The sequence below is a fragment of the Lagenorhynchus albirostris genome, chromosome 3 (genome assembly GCF_949774975.1).
Source record: "Lagenorhynchus albirostris chromosome 3, mLagAlb1.1, whole genome shotgun sequence".
Classification (NCBI taxonomy): Eukaryota; Metazoa; Chordata; class Mammalia; order Artiodactyla; family Delphinidae; genus Lagenorhynchus; species Lagenorhynchus albirostris.
The window spans coordinates 46,105,625-46,130,262 of record NC_083097.1 but is presented as its reverse complement, the minus strand read 5'-3'; the positions used below and the strand labels follow the sequence as shown (position 1 = coordinate 46,130,262).

At 37.1% G+C, this 24,638-nt stretch overlaps 1 protein-coding gene across 1 annotated transcript in view; it reads left to right on the top strand.

Annotated features, from left to right (window-relative positions):
• Positions 1-13,636: 13,636 nt before the first annotated feature.
• LOC132516835 (cAMP-specific 3',5'-cyclic phosphodiesterase 4D) overlaps positions 13,637-24,638 on the top strand; it is a 287,805-nt gene continuing 276,803 nt past the window's right edge. Inside the window, exon 1 of the mRNA XM_060142977.1 lies at positions 13,637-14,365. Within this exon, the coding sequence (XP_059998960.1) occupies positions 14,301-14,365 (65 nt within the window). The 5' untranslated portion in view covers positions 13,637-14,300. The remainder of the gene's footprint in view (positions 14,366-24,638) is intronic.

Sequence of the window (24,638 nt, the reverse complement as noted above, 5' to 3'; positions counted from 1 at the left end):
AAAGGAAAATTAGTCTTCATTTTGAAAAAGAATCAACATAATAAAATAAAAGTGTGTATTTTTTTTTCCAAAAGTGATTGTTGACTACTACATTTGTATATCTGGTATCTAAAATACTTGAAATATTTGTAAGTTTTAATTCCTAGAATGAAAATAATGGTTAATTTCTAATGATTTTGATGTTGTGTCCACAAAAATAACTGTGACCAGTAGTGAAAGTTTATCCATCCCATCATCTTTATCTTAGGATTGCTTTAAAAAGTTAAAAAATAAAAAACTCTCCTGCTGAGATGCTATTAGCAATGCTATTTGTTTAGTTCTTGAGGTCTAAGTCCTACCCTAAGGCCTTGAGAATGCCTCTTAGGCTCCTCCAGACCTCAAGGCTCCTTTCCTCCTCAACCGTTTGAGGAGGAAACTATAGTACTTAGCTCATGAGTTTGTTTGTGTGTTTTCTTTTATTATTTTTTAAATTTATTTTATTCAAGTATAGTTGATTCACAATGTCATGTTAAATCCTGCTGTCCAGCAAAATGATTCAGTTATACATATATATTCTTTTTCATATTCTTTTCCATTATGGTTTATCTCAGGATGTTGAATATATCAAGTTCCCTGTGCTGTAGAGTAGGACCTTGTCGTTTATATGAGTTTATTTTAAATATTAATGAGATGACATGTGTGAGCACCTTACCCGGTGCCTGGCACATGGTGAGCCTGAGTTCTAGCCACTTCTTGCACTCAACTCTCTGGGGAAGCACTCTGGACTTCAGTTCCCTCACCTGATAAATGGGTACGTAAAGGCTTCGCGTGGCTGATGTAGAAGTTAAGTGTGTTAATAACATCAAACATTCAGTGACTCCAAACAGGTTCTTCGAGCTCTGGCCAGAGCAGACTTCCCGTCCAGAGGCACGGCTCTCTGATTCACAGGCCGATGGGTGGTTGGCTTTGGCAGATTTTGTGGGTCTCCACAAGCACCCTCTCATTTTCCTTTCAATATGTGGTGAAACTCTTCCCGGAAAAGTCATTTCTTTGAATTGAGCTTGAAAATATCCCTGTTAGAATTGAAGTAGTTTATCTGGATTTATAGCTCATGACATAATAGCTTCTCCTAAACACTTAAGAAAGAATCTTTTCCTCCTTAAAAATGATGCTGGGGTCAGCTCACTGACTGCCCAAGCCTTCTCCCAGTGTGTTTCTTACCCAGTTCCTTTTTCTTTGGGAAAAAATTTTTACTGTAAGGATGTGGGAACTCTGTTTCGGCAAAGAAGGTCAAAAGTAGCTTTCAGAGATAGAGGGTTATGAAAAAGAATTCAGGCAAGATCAATTTTTGAATTCTAATTCCAGCCATGAAGCAAATGCCACAAAAGGGCACAGGAAGAAAATCTGTAAAATGCTTATCCTGCCATGGTTAACCAAAAATGTACTCTGTTGTTAAGCTGACACCCTGTGAGCCAGATATTGTGCTAGGTACTGGGAATACAGAGATGAACAAACCGCATTCCTGCTTTCAAGGGGCTCCCAACATTGTGGGAAAGCCCAGATGTCTGTTTAGGGCCAGACACTGGGGCTACAGGGATGGGAAGCCACGATCCCTTCCCCTTCACCAGATAAGGAGAGGATCACACTGTGTTCATAAGCACTCCGGTTGGAATTAGCACCGGAATCTGGAATTTGCTCAGCCCAGGGCAGACTGAAAAGCAGTGGGACTAGAGGAGCTGACCCCTGAGTTAATTCCTGACCAAAAAAAAAAAAAAAGAGAGAGAGAGCAAGAGAGATAAAAGGGAAGAACAATAATGCTGCCAGGGAAGCCTGTGCAAAGATCTGAAAGTGGAAGAGAAGGAAACCTTGCAGGTGGGCAACATGTTGTCTCCTTCCATCCCAGAACAACCCTGGGAAGAAGATAAGTGTGTTATCTCATAGAAGAAAAGTGGAATCTTAGGAGATTAAGTTGTTTTCAAAGATCCCAGTCAAAATCAGTTGGTTGAACAGTAGCTGTGGAACTCTGCTGTCCCTATAACTGCTATTGCATGCTGCTGAGCATTGTAAATACATTACAAAGAAGTAAAACATATACATATATAATAGTAGTAATCAGAATTAACCCAAGATGTTCACAAAATTGAATGAAGCCAAGGAGACGGAACTTCTGAGCTTGTCTTGGAGTTAGCTGGCCTTTACTGCTGCTTGTGTTAGATCTTGAAGGGCGATGGGGGAGAAGGTGAAAGGCTCACAAGGCAGGGGAAATGGCATGGGAAGATTTGGGGCAAGGCGTGTACCATGTGTATGGCTGTCATCATAGGAGAAGGCTGTAATTGATTCGGTAGGGAAGAGGAGGCTATTGAAGGTTTTTAAGCAGGGAATTTAACATTTTAAGTTTTGTCTTTGAAAGATGACCCAAAGACAATGTAGAGACTAAACCTTAGATGTATAAGATGGGAGGCAAGAGAACTATTCACAGTCTATTATGTAAAGGGAGTCAGGGGATCAGGGTCAAAACTAAGATGGAAACATAAAACAATGATTTTATCTTTTTTTAAATTTTTTTATTGAAGTATAGTTGATTCACAATGTTTTAGTTTCAGGTGTTCAGCAAAGTGATTCAGTTTTATGTGTGTGTATATATATATATATATATTCTTTTCCCTTATAGGTTATTACAAAATATTGAAAAATATTGAGTAGAGTCCCCTGTGCTCTACAGTAGGTCCTTGTTGGGTATCTACTTTATATATAGTATTTGTGTATCCGTTAATCCCAAACTGAATTCATCCCTCCACCACCCACCCCTTCCCCTTTGGTAACCATAAGTTTGTTTTCTATGTCTGTGGGTCTATTTCTGTGTTGTAAATAAGTTCATTTGTATCATTTTTTTAGATTCCACATATAGGCGATATCATATGATAAAATGATTTTAAATCAAAGTATTATAATAGTAACATCATACACTTTAAAGTTTTAAAACCGCTCTCCCTCATATTTATTGAATTCTCTTTTAAAACTTATTTTTAAGAGAAGATATCATATATTGAGCCCTCACTATATGCCAAACACTTTTGGCAAGATTTTATGTGTCTCATTTAATCCTCACAAACCCTATTTTATCTCCATTTTATAGCCTAGGAATCAGGCTTAGAGAAGGTTAAGTACCTTGTTCAAGGTCAAACAACTAGTCACTAGTGGTGTTTGGATTTGCACCCAGGCAATCTGACCTCAAAGGCTACTTTTTAACCCTCTCTAATTAACAGACATTGTCTCAAAAAGCAGACTTTTTACATTAAATAGAACTTATTTGTAATTGTGGTCAAGGGGAAATTACTTGAGTTGCCTGGATTATTTTACCATTACTTTTAACATGGGCAAGGAAAAATGTTATCAAACAAATGTAAATTAAATGAGTCCACTGAAACTTTTCTTTCTAGTAAATCAATTTCCTTCATTATCTGTTGCATCAGGTGTTAAATTATCATTAAAGGACATTCTACGTGCATTTATTTTTGACACATTTTTTTCAAAATCCTATTTTAATGAAAACCTCCAGTTGTCTCACAATGTTAGAAACAAGGGCTTCAGTTGGCAATGTGATTTTTCCAGTTGTATGATGTCTTTCAAAAAATCTTTTAAAAATTATTTTTATTAATTTAATTCAATTTTAGAATATAGCATTTTCCCTTGAGATAGGTAAATAGCATTAGGAACCACTTGATTAAACATAGGGTCTGTTATGAATCTGAAAGCAGAACTAAAGATTTAATATGACCTATAATTTGGATACATGCTGATAACATTTATGTGCATTTAAACAAAGTACCAGCTAAAGAGATGATTTAAAGGAAAAACAGACATTGGTCAAGGCAATATTTTTGCTCTTGACTGTGTCTATGTAACAGCAAGCAACACTTTATAAAATAGAGTCAGTGATGAATAAAGCAAGTACATTGATTTCTCAAGGTGAGAATCCATGTCTTAAACCTTTTATTTCTATTTTTTTTCTTTTTTTTTTTTTTGCAGTGTGTGGGCCTCTCACTGTTGTGGCCTCTCCCATTTCGGAGCACAGGCTCCAGATGCGCAGGCTCAGCGGCCATGGCTCACGGGCCCAGCCGCTCCGCGGCATGTGGGATCTTCCCGGACCAGGGCATGAACCCGTGTCCCCTGCATCGGCAGGCGGACTCTCAATCACTGCGCCACCAGGGAAGCCCTTAAACCTTTTATTTCTAATGCTTTGCTTTGCTCTTTAAGAACGAGACATCTAGAACAAGACTGGCTATCAGTTCCTGAATGTACCATTAAAATTTAATCTTTTTGATTCCACTTACATCAGTACTTAAATTCATGGAAACAGAAAGCAGAATGGTGGTTGTCTGGGTTCAGGAGGAGAGGGGAATGGGTGTTATTGTTTAACGGGTATTACATCGTTACACTTTGAGAAAATGAAAAAGTTCGGAGACGGATGTTGGTGATGGTTGCCCAACAATGTGAATGTACTTAATGCCATTGAGCTGTACACTAAAAAGGGTTAAAGTGGTAAATTTCATGTTATGTCTGTTTTACCACAGAAAAAAAAAAATACTTAATCTTGACGTTTGCTTATAGAGGGTCCAAATATAATTAGCCATTTGATAAAGAGAATAGCTAATTTCTTCATTTTAAAGTAAAATCTATAGATTTCCAGCTTCAAAATGGTGGACAGACGGCCTCCCTACCCCACTTTTCTCTAAAAACATCACCCAAATCAATAACATGAGTGAACTCTGAAAATAGGGATCGTACAGAGGTGTGTATAGTGTACACCCATCCACAAGCTCTCACTCTCAGTATAGTCAGCGTACCCTCCCCTTGGAAGACAGAGATTCTGGAATAACAGGCAGAGAGAGCAGCAGGAGTAGCTGTGCAAACAGGAGGATGAAACAGAACTCTGCAAATTGATCAGGAAGACCTCCACTTCCCTTCTGTTGCCCACATCGGAACGCTAGCAGGCAGATTTACACCCGTCCCTAGAAAACGCAAACTACCTCAGGAAACAGTCTTACAGTGACATTTAGGGTGGTCACATAAAATACCTGCTGGGCACTGACCACACTATAGCCACCCCCCCAGTGCACAAGCCCTACCCAGGCACCCACAGCCACCATCATCCTTGTAGGCCTCAGCTTCATCTATGAACCAGAGTCAGGGATCCAGGCAGGAGTTTGAGGATCCTCCTCTCACCACTGTCTGATGAGCTATTTGAATGCATCTCTTTAATACCATTTAAATATTTAATTAAAATGAGGTTACATTTACAAAGATACATGTAATTGGAGAATTAAGAGGACCATGAAGAGTGAAAGAAGGAGAAGCAGGGGGTAGAATATAAAGGAAATACAATAGCACTTATGAAACTTTAAACAACTTACTTGATCCATGCAATGTGGGTTTTTGGGTTTTTTTGTTCCAGTATTTTGAATTAGTGCAAAGTTCTCAAAGCCAATTATAAAGTGCATATCCTGTCAACATTACTGATCCCAGGCAAAAATGTTGATACTAGTTTTAAAAACTAGTTTTCTGCACCTTTTAACTGACAATATAATTTGTTGACAAATGTTGAAATCTATACCTTATCAGAGGTCTCACATATTGTTACCTTTTAAAATGATCATTTGTTAGCCAGTATTACTTAATGAGGCAATCAAAATGCCATGTGTTGTATAGGTAACAGCAAACCACCCTTACCCATGCTAGGAGTAAGACTAAAGACCTTATCCCACTTTACAGCTAACAGGCTCGTGATCTTGTCATATATATCCTCATTATGAATCTAAAAATTAGAAAAAAGGACAGTGAACTTAGATTGTTTAATCCTGGATATATTGAAAATCTAGAATTTACTGGCTGTTAAATATGTCCATTGTTATGCCAGTAACATGCACACATACACCATTTACAATGGATATTTATTCATTGCTGCTGTCCAGCTGAAGAGAATGGATGTCTTAAAAACAATTCCCCAAAACATAATAGCAACTTTTAATCTCCCTCTCTTCTCCCTCACCAACCCACTCCCCTTTCTCATAAGCAAACACAGACACACACGCGTGCGCGTGCGCACGCACGCACACACAGCAGATACATCTGGATCCAATTACTTTTTCTACCGCCAGTGATATGACTTTGAACAAATCACTAGCTTTCTTTATTCATAAAATTATCACCCCTAATTTGCAGGGTAGCTGTGATGAATAAATAAGAAAGTATATAATGTACTTATTAGGTAATTAGTAAATAATAGTAATTATTATTTTTTTTTAATTTATGACAGCTTTATTGTTTTAAATTAATTTTTCAATGCAGAGTCAATCTCTAATCAGTGTAGAATCATTTAGTTTTTCCATTTGTTTTGTCAATTTTGTTGGTTGTGTTTTTCAAGGAATTTTTCCATGTTGCTTAAATTTTCAAATTTATTGGCATAAAGCTGTTCGTAATACATTTTCATTAATTTTTTATGTCTATAGAACTGACACTGATAATTTGTGTTTTCTCAGATCAGTTCTTTATCAGCATTACCAGGTGTTCGTCAATTTATTATTCTTTACAAGGAACCAGCTTTCGGCTTTGATGATTTTCTTTTTTATGTCATTGTTTTATACTCTTATCTTTATTTTTTATTTTATTTTTCTTTTATTCTACTGTTAAAGTATAATTAGCTGTTATCTTTCTAGCTTCTTGATATTATACTTTATAAAATGTTGTCAATCTTTCTTCTTTTCTTTTTACCCCCCAGCTTTATTGAGGTATAATTGGCAAATAAAATTATGTGTATTTAAAGTGTACAACATGATGATTTAATATTTGTATATATTGTGAAATGATTACCACAATCAGGTTAATGAACACTTCTATCACCTTACATAGTTACCATTTTTTATGGTGATAATACTTAAGACCTACTCTTTTAGAAAACTGCAAGTTTACAATACAGTATTAACTATAGTCACTGTGTGGTATGTTAGATTCACTGAACTTATTCTTCTCATAACTGAAGGTTTGTACACTTTGACCAGTATCTCTCCATTCTCCCCTCACCCATATTACCATTCTACACTCTGTTTCTATGATTTTGACTTTTTTTTTTCTTTTAGATTCCACATATAAGTGAGATCATACAGTATTTGTCTTTCACTTAGCATAAGGTCCTCTGGGTTCATCCATGTTGTCACAAATGGCAGGATTTCCTTCTTTCCCGTGGCTGATTAATATTGCATTTTACATATCTATAAATATATATACACACACTACATATATATGCTATATATACTATATGATCTATGATATATATATCATATAATCTATACTCATCCATTGGGGGACACTTAGGTTGCTTCCAAATCTTGGCTGTTGTGAATACTGCTGCAATGAACATGGAAGTGCAGATATCTCCTTGAGAAACTGGTTTCTTTCCTTTGGATAAATACCTAGAAGTGGAATTGCTGGATCACATGGTAGTTCTATTTTTGATTATTTTGAGGAACTCCATTCTGTTTTTTATAATGGCTGCACCAATTTACATTCCTACCAAGAGTGTACAAGGGTCCCCTTTCCTTCACATCTTTACTAGCATTTGTTATTGCTTGTCTTTTTGATTAAAAAAGTCTTAATAGGTGTGTGAGGTGCTATGTTATTGTGGTTTTGATTTGCAATTCCCTGATGATTAATTATGTTGAACATCTTTTTATGTACCTATTAGCCATTTGTATGTCTGCTCAGGTCCTTTGCCCATTTATTAATCATATTATTTGGGTTCTTTTGCTATTGAGTTGTATGAGTTTCATATGTCTTTAAAATATTAACACTTTATCAGATATGTGGTTTGCAAATATCTTCTCCCATTCCATAGGTTACATTTTCACTTTTGTGATATTGTGATTTATAAGAAATGTATATTTGGTCATTCAGCTGACCAAAATCTCTTTCTAATATTAGGTCTTTTTCCACTCGTTCCTGGTTCATACCTCTTAAAACCGCTGGAATTTCCTGTGGTAAGGGCCATAAAGGTGCCTTTTGTTTTGTTAATGAGGTAACTTAAGGAAGAGGACTGGTTGGTAGGGGAACCCACCAATCCTTTAGAGGGTTGGAACTTTCAGTTTCACCCAGACCTCTGGGAAGGAGAGGGGCTAGAGGTTGACTCAATCCTCAAAGACCAGCGATTTAATTAGTCTTACCTGTAACAAAGAAGCCTCCATAAAAATGGAAAGAATGGGGTTCAGAGAGCTTCTGGATTGGTGAATATGGGGAGATGAGGGCCAAGTGGTGCTCTAGAAGAAAGAGTGTGGAAGCTTTGTTTCCTGTCCCCGTACCATGTATGCATCTTTTCCATTTGCCTGTTCCTGAGTTATATCCTTTTATAATAAACCAGTAATCTAGTGAGTAAATGAGTTTCCTAAACTCTTGTTAGCAGCTCTAGCAAATTAATCAGATCCAAGGAGGGGGTCATGGGAACCTCTGATTTATAACCAGTTTTTCAGAAGCACAAGTAACAACCTGCGCTTGCAACTGACATCTGTAGAGAGCAGGAGGCTGTCTTGTGGGACTGAGCACTTAACCTGTGGAATCTGATATTATCTCCAGGTGGATGGTGTCAGTATTGAGTTGAATTCTCAGACACCCTGCTGGTGTCAGAGAATTGCTTGTTGGTATGGGAAAGCCTTCCCCACACTCACACACTTTACAATTGGGTGCAGAACCCAAAAGAATTTCGTTGATGATTTCATTTGCTGTGCAGAAGCATTTTAGCTTGATGTAAAGATTCAATGCAATACCTATAAAAACTCCAATGGCATTTTTCACATAAATAAAAAAGACAATTCTACCATTCACATGGAACTACAAAAGACCATTAATAGCCAAAACAATTTTGAAACAGAAGGACAAAGCTGGAGGCATCACATTTCCTGATTTCAGGCTATACTGCGAAGCTATAGTAATCAAAACAGTATGATACTGACATAAAAACAGACCCACAGATCAATGGAACAGAGTAGAGAGCCCAGAAATTTACCCATGCATTTTTGGTCAATTAATTTTTAATAAAGGAGCCAAGGACATACATTGGGGAAAGGATAATCTCTTCAATAAATGGTGTTGGGAAAACTGGATAACCACATGCAAAAGAATGAAACTGGACCCCTATCTTACACCATTCACAAAACTTTACTTGAAATAGATTAAAGACTTAAATAGAAGACCTGAAACTGTAAAATTCCTAGAAGAAAATAGGGAAAAACTCCTTGACATTGGTCTTGGCAATGATTTTTTAGATAGGACACCAAAAGCACAGGCAACAAAAGCAAAATAAAACAAGTGGGATTACATCAAATCATGATAATTATTGTTCTGACCTGACATTTTACAAAAGAGGTAGGAAACCTGAAGGTCAGAAGCCTTCAAAATGTAATACTTTGAGCTTTTCCTCGGAGTTAAGGAATTTAGCTCCAAAGACATTTATGCTTATAGAAAAGTCCTTGAATCCAAATGTATACTTAGTGAGTGTAGTAAGATAATAGAAACAGCTCAAAATCTGCTCCAGATTCCCCTCCAGAGAAAGGAAATACCACATTATTCCTCAATAAGGAGGAAGTGGTGCAAGATTTCAAAATGTCTTGTTTTTTATAATATTAGAGTACAGTGTAGAATGCCAGGAAACTGTAATCAAAAACAAAAAACAAAACCCTGCAGATCCATGGTCATTTTTTCCTAAAAAGTTAGTTGACATATATACAGTCCTGAATTTAAGCACATTTAACAGGCCTGCATATATTGTTAGATCATAGCATGGTTCTCAAAAATCTGCTCATGACAGATCTGTTGTAATCTGAAAATAAGAGTTTACTCAGAGAAGATTTGAAAGTGGGCAGAGTATTTCAAAGTAATAATATCTGAAAAAACTTGGATTGTATAGTAAAATCATTCCTTAACCGTTCATTCAGTTGGTTTCAGTTACTGTTTTATGTTTAACTCTTGGCTGTTGGTAAACGTCCTTAGTCCCATAAGTCGTGCTCACCATTGAATAAGAGAAGAGGAATCATGTTTAGGGTGCACCCAGTCTAGTTGCATGCAACTGGTGCTTTCCACAGGAGTGTTGCCCATACTGCCTTGTGACACCAATTAGTATGAGATTTTCAGTGATAGTTGGACCTTTTTTTTCTCTATTAATACTTATATTGGGGGGAAAATGTAATCAGCATATCAAACCCATTTATCAAATAAAGTTATCATTTGAATTTATGTTAAGTTAAAAAAAGTGAGTCAATGAATAAAAATATCTAGTAAGTAATGGTATAGATGGTATAGATGCCAGTATGGCAGAGTTGTAGAGGTTGTGTCCAGATGCCTGAGGTTTAGGAAACATCATACTGCACAGTGGTTTGATTCAACCAAATGTATATGGTTGGATGACCTCAGTGAACATAAACATTTGTAGTACAGTCCTTTGAAATGTTGTGGTGACAATAGTCAAACAGAGGTTTATACAACACTATACAATTTAGTGCATCGGGGAAATGCTAGAAATCATAACAGCTTCTAGATTAAATGTATGCTCTTCAAAGCCATCCAGACAAGTGCCTCATGGTTCCTAAAGTCCACTCTCCTCAGATTCAGGCATCCACGTTAGCCATCTTATACACTATCATATATTTGTATACTAACAGGAATGTTTGGCATTGGGAGCAGAGCTATATCCCTCCATTCTGAGAAGCTTTTTAGAGGAAAATTATGTGATAGTCAACATATAAAACATTATTTAAGAAATTTCCCTGTGACTCCAATAAAGATGTAAAAAAAAAAAAAAGAAATTTCCCTGTGAAAAAATTGCCTTAGGATGGAGAAAACACTGTAATATTCAGCAAGTATTATTAGGGTTTTTGAAAATTATTAGTATTTTGTCACTACTTTTTTTAGCACTTTTTAAATATTTATTAAATTTAATTAATTAATTAATTAATTTTGGCTGTGTCAGGTCTTAGTTGCCGCATGCAGGATCTTCGTTGAGGCATGTGGGCTCTTTTGTTGTGGTACTTGGGTTCTTCGTTGCAGCATACAGGCTTCTCTCTAGTTGTGGCGCCAGAGCGCGTGGTTTCTGTAGTTTGTGGCACACGGGCTCTCTAGTTGAGGAGCACAGGCACAGTAGTTGTGGCACGCGAGCTTAGTTGCCCCTTGGCATGTGGGATCTTAGTTCCCCAACCAGGGATAGAACCCGCGTCTCCTGCATTGGAAGGCAGATTCTTTACCACTGGACCACCAGGGAAGTCCCCTGTCACTACCTTAAATGTTAGGGGTAAGAGCAAAAGTAAAAATTTCATCTCCATGGCCTGGTACTATTGTGTATCTGTCTTTTTCTGTAATGGCAACCTTGAAGTAGGGATCCAGGAAGCTTTGAATCTTCTGGTTAGTCTCATATGTTGTCAGATTCCCTGCTACTTAAACTCAGTTTCTTTGGGCACAGGGATGATATATTAGTCATTAAGGGACTGTTACACAGTGTTTAGGAGATACCCAACAAGTGGGCTAGGATTTTCAGAGATAGATTCTTGGAATACGTGTAACATTGAGCAGCACACAGGACAGCACTAACCTAAAGAGGTTAAAGATGCGTTTGTGACAGGGAAGGGAGTGCCGGTGAGCTAAGTGATCTCACTGGGACAGAGAGCCTTCTGGTGGAGCACAGGACTGACTATTTCAGGAGAGTTTAACACACAACATTCAGACATTACATTTTGTGATCACTGTCATTTTCTTTCTGAAATGACAGAAGATATTTGCTGGACCTTGCATGATAGAGAACAGTGCTTCAAATAAGTAATAGTAGTTGGTTAATTTTACTCAGTCTGGGTTTTTTTTTTTCCCCCCACATTAAAATTCCAGGAAAAAAAGATAAACCTCTTTTTGTAAGCCCCCTGAGTAGTTCCCTCAGCTTTCTTTTGAATTTCTGAAAGTATGTGATTGGTTAACCTGCCTTAAAGTGGCAGCAGCATGTTAAACACGGAACAGAGCCAAGAATCCATGAAGGCCCCTGAATAGTCATAGGAAAACTGAAAAGCTTAAGGAGATAACTATATGTCAAGCAATTTATTGGTATTTACCTGAAGAGGCCGGAGGGTCACTCAGAGGAGACTAAATAATAAATGCACCTTGAAGTGTGACCAGGGGAGGAGCTGAAGTGTTTGTTGTAATGAGCAGCCAGAGGTCTGGCGGGATGCCTTACTACGTTAATTTTCCAAGTCCTTTGGGTGGGTCACAATTGCGCTAAAACATCCTGCCTGCAAATGCTAAATAAATACCAAGTTCACGTCAGACTAGAGAACCAACGTACTAACTAATGTCATTTAAGAAATCAGAATGCTTAAATTATTTTTCACTTGATAGTTCACATCCAAAATAACTGAAGCTGGTACATCCAGAGAAATGTATATCCTCGGTGCAAATGTTTAGAGGGATGGGGAGGGAGGTCAAATCCTCTTCTCTTAGAAACAACTTGAATTGTTTTGTTTGTTTGTTTTTTGTGTGTTTTTAAAATTTTTATTGGAGTATAGCTGATTTGCAATGTCATGCTAGTTTCAGGTGTACAGCAAAGTGATTCAGTTATACATATACATATTTAGTCTTTTTCAGATTCTTATCCCATATAAATTATTACAGAATATTGAGTAGAGTTCCCTGTGCTCTACAGTAGGTCCTTGTTGGTTATCTATTTATATACAGTAGTGTGTATATGTTAATCCCAAGCTCCTAATTTATCCCTCTCCCCAACGTTTCCCCTTTGGTAACCAGAAGTTTGTTTTCAAAATGGGTAGGTTTAATTATGTTTACTATAATAGAAAAGTTTTTATTTCAAATGTAGGAGGTGGGGCAGGGATTAGTCTTCACAATAAGAGATGTTGAGGTGATATGATATAAGCTTCATTCCTTACTGAAGGACTGTTAGGAATTTGCAAACCCAGAGTCTTGGTATATATAAATCAATGAAATTTGCATATGATTTTCAAAATGAAATAAGGTTTAGAAAACATTGTGCAAGAAAACAGCCTCAGTACATGTAGCCACTTGTCCAGCAGAAATTCATTAGATTTTTCAGTTTAAACATCACAGCATGACCTGATGCAACGTTGCCTGCTACGTTCTGTTGGATTTTTAAGAGGCAGTTTGTGTCTCTACAACCAAACCCAAAGCGTGACATTTCATTAAATGGGCTCAAAATGAACAGCTGCTAAGTTCCCCAAGTCCTCTCAACTTTGCTTTTGACTAGAAATTTTAGTTTTCAGTGCCAGACTTTGAGAAAATGATTTTTTTTTTTTTTTGAGGGAGGATAAACAAGTCTGTGGAAAAGGGGTGTGTTCCTTATGAAGGTGCTCAGGGAAACTTACCCTGAATAACACAGACACCTCATTTCCCAGACGAGGAAATGGATTTATAAATTTTGAGATGTCTTCTGCCTGCTTGGCTGGTTTACACTCCAGGTCTCTGGTGCTATCTGCGGCGAAGCTTTATAAGTTTCAGCAATTGACGAGGCTGGCTGGGCGCCAGGTCTTTTTTTTTCCCCCTCTCACTTCCCTGCGATGTTTTGAACTGCCTTCCTACAGACGTCATACAGCCCTTGAGGAATAGTTTCTGCCTGGTGAGATTGAATGATAGTTCTCATTCACAAAGGCTTGGAGTCAGATTCTAAGCAGGGGACACAACGGAAATTACGTTCACAGGTACAGCAGCGAGCCCAGCTCAAGTGTGGAGAGCTTTGTTCCCTCCATGACTTATTGGCTCCCCCCGGAGAAGAGTGTTTTCCTGTGGTCGCCCTGAAATGGAACTTCACTGACAGCTCTGTGGTGTTACTGTACCTCGCGGTCATTTTCGTTTCCTTTCTCTCTACCTGAGCACTTTTAGAGTGTCAGAAATCTTTAAACCTTTTATTGCGGAATTGTAAAAAGGATGCGATCAAGTGGCTCTTTCACTGTGTTGGTTGCCCTTGTGACCAGATGAAGAATAGATTCAAAATCCAGTTCCTCCCTTGGCAATGCAAAACAGAAAACAAACTGTCACTTAAGAACAGCCCGGTGCTGGCGTAAATTCGGTATGAAAGAGGAAAAAGCTCCTATGTCTTAGAAGCCTCCCTCAGTTCTGGACTGGAGGCAGGAGTTGGACTCCGGGAAATTTGGATTTCTTCAAACAACCTCCTTTGGAAATGGAGTATATTTCAAGCCATCTTTTTCAAAATACAGCTGAAATGTATTAATCAGAATACTTGAAGGTTTTTTCTTTTTTTTTTTTCCTCCAAAATGAGCATTATTATGAAGCCAAGATCCCGGTCTACAAGTTCCCTGAGGACTTCGGAGGGAGTGTGGTAACGTGCTTTTCTCTCCTGCTTCTCCCCTTCTTTCCTTTTAAGATTGACGTAATAGTGGGGTATTTAGTAATTGCTGACTCGGAGCTTCAAGAGTTAAGTGTGGTGTTAAGGCTTTGTAAGAAAGAGCACACTGTTGGTGACACTTTCATTCTCTATTTTGTGCCTGATTTTGTCTGTTTTAAAAACAGTGGCGCTCACACTTTTTTTTTAACTCCACGTGGACCATAGCAATTCATCTGGTGACAATTTTTAGAAGAGGAAGGAAACTCGCAAAAAACGTTGGGAGTTTAGAAAATGAAAACTTGTCGTTTTTCACTGCCTGATCAGGCTGTGTGTTTTCTTATCTTTCTTGCCTGATGCAAGCAGGCTGGTAGTTGACAGTCTTTGTCATGGTCTTTAAAAGTAGTACCTTGGCTTTTAGCACATGTGTGTTAGCGTAATTAATAACGTCATATATTTTAATCATATGAACCAACTTGAATTTAACTCTGACTAAATGTATATCAAGTTGCTTATCATTCAGGAATCTCCTACGTTTTATTTTGTTAGTATAGTGTTCCCTGATAATTATGTTTTTTGGTAATTTTAGTGTTTTCATCCTAACAAAAAGTATGTTAATTTCAATTTATTGCAATATTTAATTCTACTGTTTCCTCAATATTGTTTGATGTGGTCATACACACATGGTCCTTAAGGAATAGTTTCTCAATAAAGTAATTTTTGTGTCTAAAATAGTTATTTACAAAAATGTTTTTATGGCTGTTTCAGAGGTTAATTTTACTTTGTTTATCTTAGTGATTGATTGTAAATAAATAAATAAACTCACTTTTTGAAATGGAAATAATCCTTCAGACAGGAGAATTCAAAGCAATGATTGAAGGCAGGTGTTGGGGATAGAATGGAAGCAGGCAGGTAAAATGTATTACATATAATTATGTGAGCAGGCAAATACACAAATAAATACATTATTTGCATGAGGAATTCAGTCCACATTTATGTGATTGGGTTATCATTTGCTGTTATTGTACTAGTGTTTTATAGGGGACTAGAATCAAGAGTTGTCCCTTCAGTGGTATTTCTGTGAGTTTTAATAAACTATAGATGCAGATTTCATCTCATATCACTTGTGATCTTTTAAATAAATATGTGCAATAAATTCCTCCTTGAGTTTATTTAAAGAAAAGGTTGCATCTGCAAACAAATTCGTATGGCTCTTTTACACCAAGTAATAAATACTGGGAAATACTTAGAAACCTTCTATTAGTTACCATAGCTAATGTAAATCTCTAATATAAATGGGTGATCAGAATTTATAAAATTCACCTGTGATTTCTATCCTCTTCTATGTGAATAAATAGTATTTAACCAACCTATTTCTTATTTGTGCCTAAAATGCCGGGAGACATTTCCAAATTCAGGGTTCAATCAATCAGTAACAGTTAGTTCATTTCAGGAGTCTAGTAACATTGACATCCTTTACTCCTCCGAGAGTGTCATGGTCTGTTTTAATCCACAACTGTTCTATTTTATTATTCTAAATTATAAACGGTATCATCATAGATAAATAGGGCCACAATTCAAAGTATATTTTTAAAAATATTGATTTATGAATGTGTATATTGTTCCATTTAATTTTAAATAGTTTGCATAGTGTTTGGGTCAGAATGGTGTTTATGTAAGAAATAAATGTCTCTCTTTATGCTGATGATTCCTAATGGCACACTACGGAAACTCCCAGTTATTAATCTTACATCTGTCTTATTAATAATATGACTGTTTAGGTATATCACTGCTACCTCTAAATCATTTGACCTGAGATTGTAATTGCTGTAATTAGTTTAACTGTTTTATTATCCCTTTTATCATTCAAATTCTATGCACACATTTATTTATTTATATTTATATTTTTAAATAGTAGAATCTACATAGATTATACATCAAGTGTATAGAGGAAATATACATGTGTATGTGTATACGTATACATCTGATTAGGAGATTACATGGCAAACTCCTAATGATATTATATACCCTTCCTCTTAATTCATCTACTTAAAAAACACGCCTTACTTATAGTTAAAATTCTATTAATTTCCAAAAATAAGATTAAAATAATCCTGAAATTAATCTGTTTCCTGATTATATAATATTGTAAATATATATAAATTTAAAGTATTATATGACAAGAATATATACTAGGTAGCTTTTAGCACATCTTTTTTTTTTTACACCTTTATTGGAGTATAATTGCTTTACAATGGTGTGTTAGTTTCTGCTGTATAACAAAGTGAATCAGCTATACATATACATATATCCCCATATCTCCTCCCTCTTGTGTCTCCTTCCCACCCTCCCTATCCCACTCCTCTAGGTGGTCACAAAGCACCGAGCTGATCTCCCTGTAGCACATCTTTATATGTGTAGGTGTCTGTATATCTGGTAAACAACAATTTGCTCAGTGTCTAAGGTATGGCAGATAAGCATTCCAATACTGTACAGATGTGATTTTCTGAATAACATTGCTTCTCAGATCAATAACTGATTTCTCTTTTCTAATAACTCTCTCCTCCTAAGGTTATAAAAGTTCGGGCTGGCTGAGAATTCTTATTTTGGCCTCATGATCATAGTAAGAGTATTTGAGTAGACTAAAACTACTAGTTTTCTAATTGAGAATAAAAAGATGTAACAACAATAATATTTTGGAGGGAAAATTACTTATAACCCCCACTATCCCATCCTCAACTATTCTCATTTTTCACTTAACTTACATATCTTGAACAGTTGTAAATTCTGTGCTCTGCTTCTTCATTTACATGTCAGCGTGTACTTTTGTAATAATAATACTTCTAGCTTTCATTTTATTGAGTATCCCTTGTGAATGTGGACTCTGTAGAGAATTTTACATACAGTATCTTGTTTAGTCCTTATAACAAAATTGAAGGGAAGGAGTTGTTAACCCATATTTTACAGATGAAGAAATGAATCTAAGTGATAAAATAACTTGAACAGGGCCCTTTAACTGCCAGGGAGGGCTGGGATTGAACCCAAGTCAGTCTACTTCAGAAGCAGTGCTCTTTTTATTTCAGCATGTTGCCTCCCTCTGCTGTCTATCTAAGTATCATTTTTAATGACTGTAAAATTATTCATCTTGTGACTATATCTAAATGCACTAAAATATTTGGTTAGATATTGGGCTATTAAAGAAGTAAATTGGAAGTTGTCTTTTGATAGGTATGATAGCCTACAAAGTTTAAGGCTGATGTTGGGCATTGAAAAATGACTATTTGAAAAACTTTTGTAATTATTTTCTACTGGTAGAAAAGAAGCTTCTCTCTTCCCTATTAAAGAGAAATAAGAAGCAAAAGTCAGTGCTTCTCAGTTCTGAATAGATAGATCATCTTTCCAATGACATTAGCAAGTTTTACTTTGTTCTCTGCAAGCTCTGTAAGGCTTCAGGTAAGAAACAAGTACTATGTCTCAGACTTCGTATGAAGTTTCATACTGTTTTAAGTCAGCTTTGAAAAAGGTACAAAATCTTCCTTTTTACATCGTTTATCTTACAGGCCTTTGTAAATGGGAAGACAAATGGAATCTGCACACTTTCTGCCTGTTCAGGATACACTGACTTGGCTTAGGGAAGTGACTATTTTCAAGATTGGTTCAGAGTTTTGAACCTGCAATAAACTTTTTTGATCCTATTACCTAAGTTTGTATCATATCTGGTATATAATACACCTAGAGATAAACAGCTTTGAAGAGAAGTGGTTAAGATACCTTGAATATAATTTAAGACATAAAAAATGTTTTAATGCCAGGGAAGCACAGAGTGGATCACAGATAGGTTTACTCTTTAAAGTCTCTGAGAAAGCCGTTTGTCCACTCTACGTCTAACTTGCTTTGTGTCCCTGGAGAAGCCACCTAGTCCCTCTATAGCCAGGTTTACTCACCTGTCAAATAAAGGGAATGAGCTACATCAGTGAATTTCAAACATATATTTTCAATGAACACTTTTTACAAATGATATGCTAATATAAATAAGGAAATGTGTACAAAACATTTAAAATTGTATGTTTATATTTGGTATATAGAGATAAATTTTTTAAAGTATATATGTATGGTATATATAAGTAAAAATCTATAAACATACATATAACAATAAAACAACCACTGAGCTAGCACCTTTACTCCCCACCCTTGCAGTACCTTTAAAGAGCTTTTTTGAAAACCACTTTGCTAATAAACTACTATGATCCTTTACAGTTCTACTTTCTGTAGTGCTACACTGCCACTGGAGAGTCATTTGTGTTTTCCGTATCCCTTTGTGGACTGGGATAAACTTGCTGGTAATTAAACTTCCTGGGAAATTCAAATAACGACAGTTCAAAGACTTGAAAGACTTTAACATTAGGGGAAAATTCTCATTTCTGGGAAATCACAGAAGAGTTATAGTTAAGATCCACTCATTTTATTTAGCATCTTATTTTTTACAAATCTATTTTAAACTTGTTTTGGGTGGGAAAATATTCGTTTATTACATATACAGATAGTGGACGTCAGGAATACAGCATGGCAGTTGATAAAGAAATGCTGAATTGGTATTGAATTGTTTAGAAGAAAGGTGTTTCTTTAGTTTGGGTATTGACAAAATGGGGTTTTCGACCACTTTTTCTATCATGTCACTGGTGACTAAAGGTCATAGGTTAAATTGCCCTGTGCAGCACTCTCCTTAGCTACACTGCAGTCTATAGACTCCACATGAATAGAACTGGCTGTGGTTACGTGTGCAGCAACACTTACTCCGACCTGTAACTCTACTCTTTTCTTCCCCAACACCATGGTGTTTGCCCCATCACTAAAACCTGCCTTTCAGCATAGGTTTTTACCTAATAAGGTCTTATTAGTCCCTCTGTCAGTCATTCCAATCATGTAGTGAATTTTATCAGAAGGAGTGAAGATATGAACGCAATCATGGGTATAGGAGTAGTTAGTCATGGATCCATCCAACTGTTACTAGCAAGATTGAGTAAAGTAGATTCTAATATGAAGCTGAAGAGGTTCAAGGAGATTTTCCTTAGGGAAAGATGCCTGAGAGATATGTATAAATATTCTGAATAATAGAAATACTAAACATATAGAATTGCAAAAGCCTGGATAAAGGTAACAAGAATGGGACCTGGTTGCTATTAACTAGTTTGGTGAAGAATATAGTCAGAAAGAAAGCACAGTCTTAATGAAAAGCCAACGTAGGTTTTTAACGGAGCTCCTCCAGAGATTATCCAACTTCTCAAGAGATAAAACAGAGGTGTTTTATCTCTTGAGAAGATATATTAGAAAATGGATAGTAGAAGTAAAGTATGCTGTAGCCAAAAGCACCAAGTCTCTCCAGGGATCCGAGCCTACAGGAAGCCTGGGGTATCACAGAGGCACAAAGACCAAAGACAGTGAGCCTGGATAAGGTACTATTAAGTGTAACCACATAAACGTAACTAATGGGAGGCCATGCCTGTGATGTGTCTCAGCTCTCTAAATGCCTTGCTCTGTGGTCAAGTTTGGCCTAAACTCGGAAGTCCTTCAGAAGGATGGAGAATAGGTAGAAGTCCAGAACCTATGGATGCAGCTCTTCGCATAACAGGGGAGGTATGAATGATATATGTTTATTATCTACCTTCAGCCTTCCATGGGGGTTGGCTCTCCTAGGAGCATCCTGGGTGATGCGTGAGGGTGTGAAATGGGGAAGCTAAGCTAAGTTGCTCTTCAGAGAAAAGTGAGAAACAATAAGGGAAAGATTGTGGGAAAGAGCTGAAGAAATGGTTAGAGAAGTAAGAGGGATGGTCAGAGGGGAGGCCGGAAGAACTCCATCCCATTTTGAACCAGACATCCACCATCTGGCACCCTGCCCTGTTTAATTACACTGCCACCTTCTGGCAAAAGCTCCGATAATGAACTTGAATGTGGTAGTGGGGTTTTCTTTTTTGTTTTTTTTGGGGGGGGGTTCTCCCCCTCATCTCAGCACTAAGAACTTCTGCCAAAGGATACAGAAAGTCAACTTCAAGTCTTTCCATTTCTCTGTTAGGTGAGGGAAAACAAGAAATTAAAAAACTAGAAACTAGGCGTAGAATATATGCACACCAGGATTACAGCTTCCAAAGCTTCCCTACTGGAAAAGTGCTGATGTTTTAAAACCTGCACAATTCTGACATTTTGTTTATATCTAATACTAGTCTCCCTTGCTTAAATTTTAACCTATTTCTTCCTAGTTATCAGGGGTAGTGAATCAGTAGATAAGTAGATTCTCCTTTATGATATTTGAAAACTGCTAGTAAGTGACTTCATGGTCTTTTTTCATTTTATATTGCAAAATATTCATTCTGAATTGTAGAGATGGCACCAGTGTGACTTGTTAAAAGAAAGGTTTCATAAAACATAGTTTCAATATGTAATTGTTTTCAAGCCTCCCATTGTGCCTAATTCTCTGTCCTGTTTAAAATACATTCAAGTTAAGAAATTCAACTTTCTAAAATGAATACGTATGAAATATTCATGTATATATGCAATACAGAAAATAATAATTCCTAACATCCATGATTTCATTCCACTGCAGTGTGGTACAGAATTTCTTCTTTGTGTCAAGGGATTTATATGACCGATACTATTTTAGTTAGGATAAATTCCTGCAGAATGTGTCAACTTTTAACCAATGGCATTCTGGCATACAGCCAGCCACTGCTGTAATGTTTCATCTGATACAGCTTTGTCGTAGAACAGCAGGTAACTGATTGGCAGCTAGATCACCAGCTAGCTAGGACAGCAGCTCCTAAGTCTATAGTGGTAATTGGAGTGGTGACCATTGTAATGAGGACAGCTGTACAATATTGAGCACCTACTGTTTGTCAGACACTGGACTTGGTGTTGTACATGATGTAGCTCATTATGTCTTCATAAGAACTATATGAGACAAAACTTGTATTTAAATAGCAGTGCTGAAGGAAACATGGCCCAATTCTAAATCCCACATTTGTTGTTGTTGTTGTTCTTGTTTTATTTGCTTTTCCCCACTATCTCCACTGCTTTGGCCGCCCATGGTTCTGCCTCCTGGCATTCCAAAAGTGGTCAGTAGGCTGCTGCTTTATACCTTTCCTTCCTGTCCTAGATTGTTCAAGTTTCTCCTTTTAACCATGTGCAACTCAAGAACAAATATCTTTGTATTTTTCTGCCTTCTTTCTCAAGATTTGCACACAAGCCTTCCATCATGGACCATAGAGATGGATGGAGAAGTAGAAAGTGGACTTTGACCCAGATTCGTTCTCTAGAGATCTCACTAGTTCCTGATGCGTTCAATTTATTGACCCTCTCCCCCTGGTCAGACTATAAATTGCACTGTCTTCCTCTCTGGCACTGGACCAATGATTAGAACCATAAAATCTTGGAAATGAATGGGACTACAGAGAATAACCTATAATCTAATTCTCCCCACCCCTGACCATATTTCGGAAGTGGACAAGTTTTGCTTAACATTTCTAGTCAAGTAGGGTCAAGAAAAATGGTTAGAAACAATGTCAATGATTTTGTGGCAACAGATTTTGTTGGAGAAATATTTTCTAAAAACAAACGTGAAGTTTGAGGTGAAATAGAGCGCTAAAACTTTGTCAGCCATATGTGTGAAAGCATTTCTATTTATAATTTGTATGGGATTTTAATGTAATTCTTAAACTTATATTTGTAAAGTTAGCTAACACCATGATAATTCTGTCATAACTTCTCAAAAAATTGGATTGGAGGAATATGCACGGAGAGGTGTGGCAGATGAGACCTCAGCGATCTCCTGAAGGAAATTTAAGACAGTGCTTTGACCAAAGTCCTGCCCAGATAACTGAACTCTGATCACTACATTTTTTGGAAGCCACATAGCTAATTAAGTTGCTAAAATCCATGTCTTGAAATTGTAACTTCACTCCTCTCTGTTCTCCTAATATAGTCTTCACAGAAATAAAAATCGTGGTAATTGTTATTTACTAAGTGCTTCTGTATGGCAGGTACCAGGCTGTGCATTTGACAAGAATTATCCCATGAAGTCCCCATCATAAATCCTGTGAGGCACCCATTCTTATCATTCCTCATTTTATAGGTTAGTGAGGCAGACTTGCTTGCCCAATGTTGCGTGGTAAATAAGAGAATTTCATGGATTCACATGCTTTTTAAAATTATTAAATGTTACCTTTAGTAATGATATATATGTTAATATGTCAAATGAGTTAACTCAATTAAAATTAATTAAAGTCCTTAGCACAGTAGCTGATTCCTCGTGAGTACCAGGAAATGTTAGCTTGTATTACGCATTTTTCAAGTTTGTATATTAGTGGTACTTTCTGAATAGTCAAGAACTGTAAGTGTGAAACTGATTCAGTCTATAAGAGCTTCTTTTCCATAAGGCAGTCTTCTTGGGCACACCTCAAACGGAGCACTTATTCAGAAGCTAGGTATTCTGGATAAATCCCATTCACGCTGTGATTCAAAGAAGATTTACTTCTATTCAGGTGGGTGGATCAAAGAAGTAAACTACATAGAGAAGGTGGCAGAATAAGAAGTAATCAGTTGAAAGCTAAAATGCCTCTGATCTAGTTATTTAAAAATTGGTCAGAATCCTCTAGGGCAGCAGTCCAGGCAGGGGGTTAATCTCACAGGAATGGCTGGGAGCCTGGACTTCATCCGTAGATGCATCTGTGTAAAGACTTTCTCCATGTAACCTTCCTACTTGGGGCCTCCTGGTGGTTCTGTGTTACGCTATCTCACTGCCAGGCCTTCCCTACCTCTCTAGATCCCTTGCTCCTCTTGTCCTGACATGCATTCTGGGTTGTGTAATTCATAGATTGTTATCTCCTAATTCACAGATTGTTAACCTCTGTAGCCTGCTTCTACTCCTCCTGAAGCAGATCCCAGACTGGGGAGGACTCCTATTTAGTTTATCCTGCCATCCTGGCATAGCAGAAAATGTCTTAAGCCTCTTTCTCCATCTGTTTCTAGAAAGACAACAGGCAAAAAAGGGATCTGTTTAGAAGATCTGTTTCTATGGCCCAGAGTATGATTGCTTCAGGATGAGCTAAAGAGCATAGAGGCTAGAAATGTAGTGAATCCAGTGGTTTCATGAGAGCAGTTAATTAGTATTCCATTGTCTCTGGTATCTACTTATTTTATTATGAGTAGTTACCAATAAAAATGTGTAAAAGTATTACTTGGTTATAATTAACAACTGTACATTGGTTTAAAAAGTGTGATTGAGGGAATCACAAGGAACCACCTTGAGGGAAAAACCTGGGTCACTAAAGATTCCCTGAATATCTGCTTGGAAAAAATATTCCTAATTATTTATCTGAGTCCTTTCGTTAAAATTGCATCTAATTGTATATGAATCAGTGTTTCCATGGTAATGTAAAAGACGGAAAGCAGCAAACTTGCTGTTAGCAAACATGCCTTTATAAAGGTGTGATTATAATTGGGAAAATCATTTTACATACATAGGGGTGAAATTTTACCCTGACCTAGAAATACATTGAAATTTGTCCTTAACTGTAAGGTCTTTCTCATGTAAATAACAAAAGAATTAGACAGTCCTCATTGTTTAAAAGCAAGGTGGCTTATCGTTTTCATCTGTGGTCAGTTAGTAGTAGCCACGTGGAATGAAGTACTGGGAGCTGCACTAGGACTCAGAAAAGGTGCTGCCATCAATTGGTGATGCCACCGGAGAGACGAGGAGCATCGTGTGGCTGTTTGCCATTTAAGTGGCCCTGGTGATCTCATAATTCTTTTTTTTTTTCCCGGTACGTGGGCCTCTCACTGTTGTGGCCTCTCCCGTTGCGGAGCGCAGGCTCCGGACACGCAGACTCAGCGGCCATGGCTCACGGGCCTAGCTGCTCCGCGGCATGTGGGATCTTCCCGGACCGGGGCACCAACCCGTGTCCCCTGCATCGGCAGGCGGACTCTCAACCACTGCGCCACCAGGGAAGCCCTGATCTCATAGTTCTTTATATCTAAACTCTGCCATTAAATTTGCATGCAAATGAAGTTGTATCAAAAGCAGGATTTGTACATCCATACAAATGTGCGTGTATACTTCTTAGAAATTTTTGACATGTTTTTGGTCATTTGTCACCTATGAAAAACATGTGTGCATATCATAAACCATAACAACTCTTTTTGGATGTTGCAAACCAGAAAAAGAAAGAAAGACAAATTAGTAATTCTGATTATCAGTGGCTACCCTTATAATCACCATCCA